The sequence below is a fragment of the Sinocyclocheilus rhinocerous genome, unplaced genomic scaffold, assembly GCF_001515625.1.
Source record: "Sinocyclocheilus rhinocerous isolate Xijiao unplaced genomic scaffold, SAMN03320098_v1.1 scaffold795, whole genome shotgun sequence".
Taxonomy (NCBI): Eukaryota; Metazoa; Chordata; class Actinopteri; order Cypriniformes; family Cyprinidae; genus Sinocyclocheilus; species Sinocyclocheilus rhinocerous.
Genome location: NW_015630361.1, coordinates 1,281,399 through 1,283,593, shown reverse-complemented (window position 1 = coordinate 1,283,593; position 2,195 = coordinate 1,281,399). Strand labels below are relative to the sequence as shown.

Sequence of the window (2,195 nt, the reverse complement as noted above, 5' to 3'; positions counted from 1 at the left end):
AGTCATAAGGGTCCATTTTTTGAAATTGAGATTTATACATCATCTGAAAGCTGAATAAATAATCTTTCCATTGATGTATGGTTTGTTAGGATAGGACAATATTTGGCCGAGATACAACTATTTGAAAATCTGGAATCTGAGGGTGCAAAAAAATCTAAATATTGAGAAAATCATCTTTAAAGTTGTTCAAATGAAGTTCTTAGCAATGCATATTACTGATCAAAAATTTAGTTTTGATATATTGACGGTAGGAAATTTACAAAATATCTTCATGGAACATGATCTTTACTTAATATCCTAATGATTTTTGACATAAAAGAAAAATGTATAATTTTGACCCACACAATGTATTTTTGGCTATTGCTACAAATATACCCCAGCGACTTAAGACTGCTTTTGTGCTCCAGGGACACATATTTTGCTAAACTGAGTTAAAATTTTCTAAACAATTAAAAAATGTATCACAAAATTGTCCATCAGACAAATTAAAAAGAATTCTTAAATATCTTAAAAAGAATAAAAAATAAACATTAGCATCAAAAAAATGAATCTTCAGATATTATATATTCAGTGAAATTAAGTGTTCATCCACTATAGCCCAGAAAAGGAAAAGTAGCCTAAGAAGAATGAAAATAAATGATAAAATAAAATAAATAGATTTTATTTTAAATAACTCAATAATTAACTATAATAAAATAACGAAATAAATTATTTAAAATACTTTTACAACATTTATATGGATTTCTTTACATCTTCTCTGAGTTCAAAATTTAAACAACTCAAGAATTAAATATAATGAAATAAATTATTTAAAATACTTCTACCGCATCTATATGAATTTCTTTAAATGTTCTCTGAATTTAAACATTTCTGCTGCCTGTTTGCAAATTTAATTCAAATAAAAAAAAAAATTGAACTGGAATGTAAAAGCATCTGAATTCAGTTCTGAATGATGCACAACCCTGTGTAACGTGTTTTGTTTTCAGTGAACTATCGGACATCAGACGTTACTCTATAAAATGCAACACAAAAACGGTGTGTGTGTGTCACACGTACAGATGATTCATCTGATTTTTTTTAGGTCTAGTTATTAATTCAAAGACACACTGGGGTGATGTTTCAGATCGGGGTTCAGCGGTGGGCGGTGAAGGGTGTTTTCTTGCTGCTGTTAGTTGTTTGTCATGATCCACCAGGATGCTGTGAGAAACAAATAGGCAGATATTAGAGAGATGAAGCATCATAACTCCTCATTAAAGATCACCAGCCAGTGCTTTTCGGCTCCAGGGTTCGTGTTTAATTCCTTCTGCCTACAGGCTGAGACAGACGCATTCGGCTTTAAACAAGCAAACTAATAAATGACGCACGCTCTTACCTGGCATGAGCATCGTGGAGACGATCTCTGGATCCTCCAGCATGTCTATGATGCAGCGCTGGAACATCTTACTGGCGTCAGACTGCAAATAACTGCAGAGAGAGACGACAGACGTCAGGAGAAACAATCCAGCTCACATTATGAGATAATATAATCAACAACAGCCAGCTCTTTCAGCACTCGAGAGACTTAGTTGAGTTCTGAGGCACATCTAGTTCACCCAGAAATGAAAATGTGAAAGATTTGTTTGTTTCTTCGTCAGATTTGGAGAAATGTAGCATTGCATCACTGTCTCAGCAATAGATGCTCTGCAGTGAATGGGTGCCGTCAGAATGAGAGTCCAAACAGCTGATAAAAACATCACAAAAACATCCACACCACTCCAGTCCATCAGTTAACATCTTGAGTGTTTGTAAGAAACAAATCTATCATTAAGACATTTTTAACTTTGAACCATTGCTTTTGGCTAAAATACGAGTTCATAATCCATAATAATGCTTCCTCCAGTGAAAAAGTGCATCTCCTGTTGTCTCTCACATCAAAATCCAAACACATATTTGTTTAGAGCTGTTTTAGCTTGTAAACGGTGCTTGATCTGTGCAGATTTCTCTCCTGATTCAGACAAGATGAGTTTTTAAGCGTTATTATGGATTTTTGACTCATATTTTAACCAGAAGCAATGGCTTGAAGTTAAAAAACCTCTTAATGATGGATTTTTTTCAATCACATAACATTTGTCTTCTCCAGATGTTAACTGATGGACTGGAGTGCTGTGGATTACTTGTGGATTATTGTGATGTTTTTATCAGCTGTTTGGACTCTC

At 33.8% G+C, this 2,195-nt stretch overlaps 1 protein-coding gene across 1 annotated transcript in view; it reads right to left on the bottom strand.

Moving 5' to 3' along the window:
- Window positions 1-833: 833 nt before the first annotated feature.
- Window positions 834-2,195, bottom strand: part of LOC107740282 (N-terminal EF-hand calcium-binding protein 1-like) — a 45,477-nt gene continuing 44,115 nt past the window's right edge. Inside the window, exons 11-12 of the mRNA XM_016552661.1 lie at window positions 1,373-1,464; window positions 834-1,197 (exon numbers count right to left, since the gene is read on the bottom strand). Coding sequence (XP_016408147.1) covers window positions 1,169-1,197; window positions 1,373-1,464 — 121 coding nt within the window. The 3' untranslated portion in view covers window positions 834-1,168. The remainder of the gene's footprint in view (window positions 1,198-1,372; window positions 1,465-2,195) is intronic.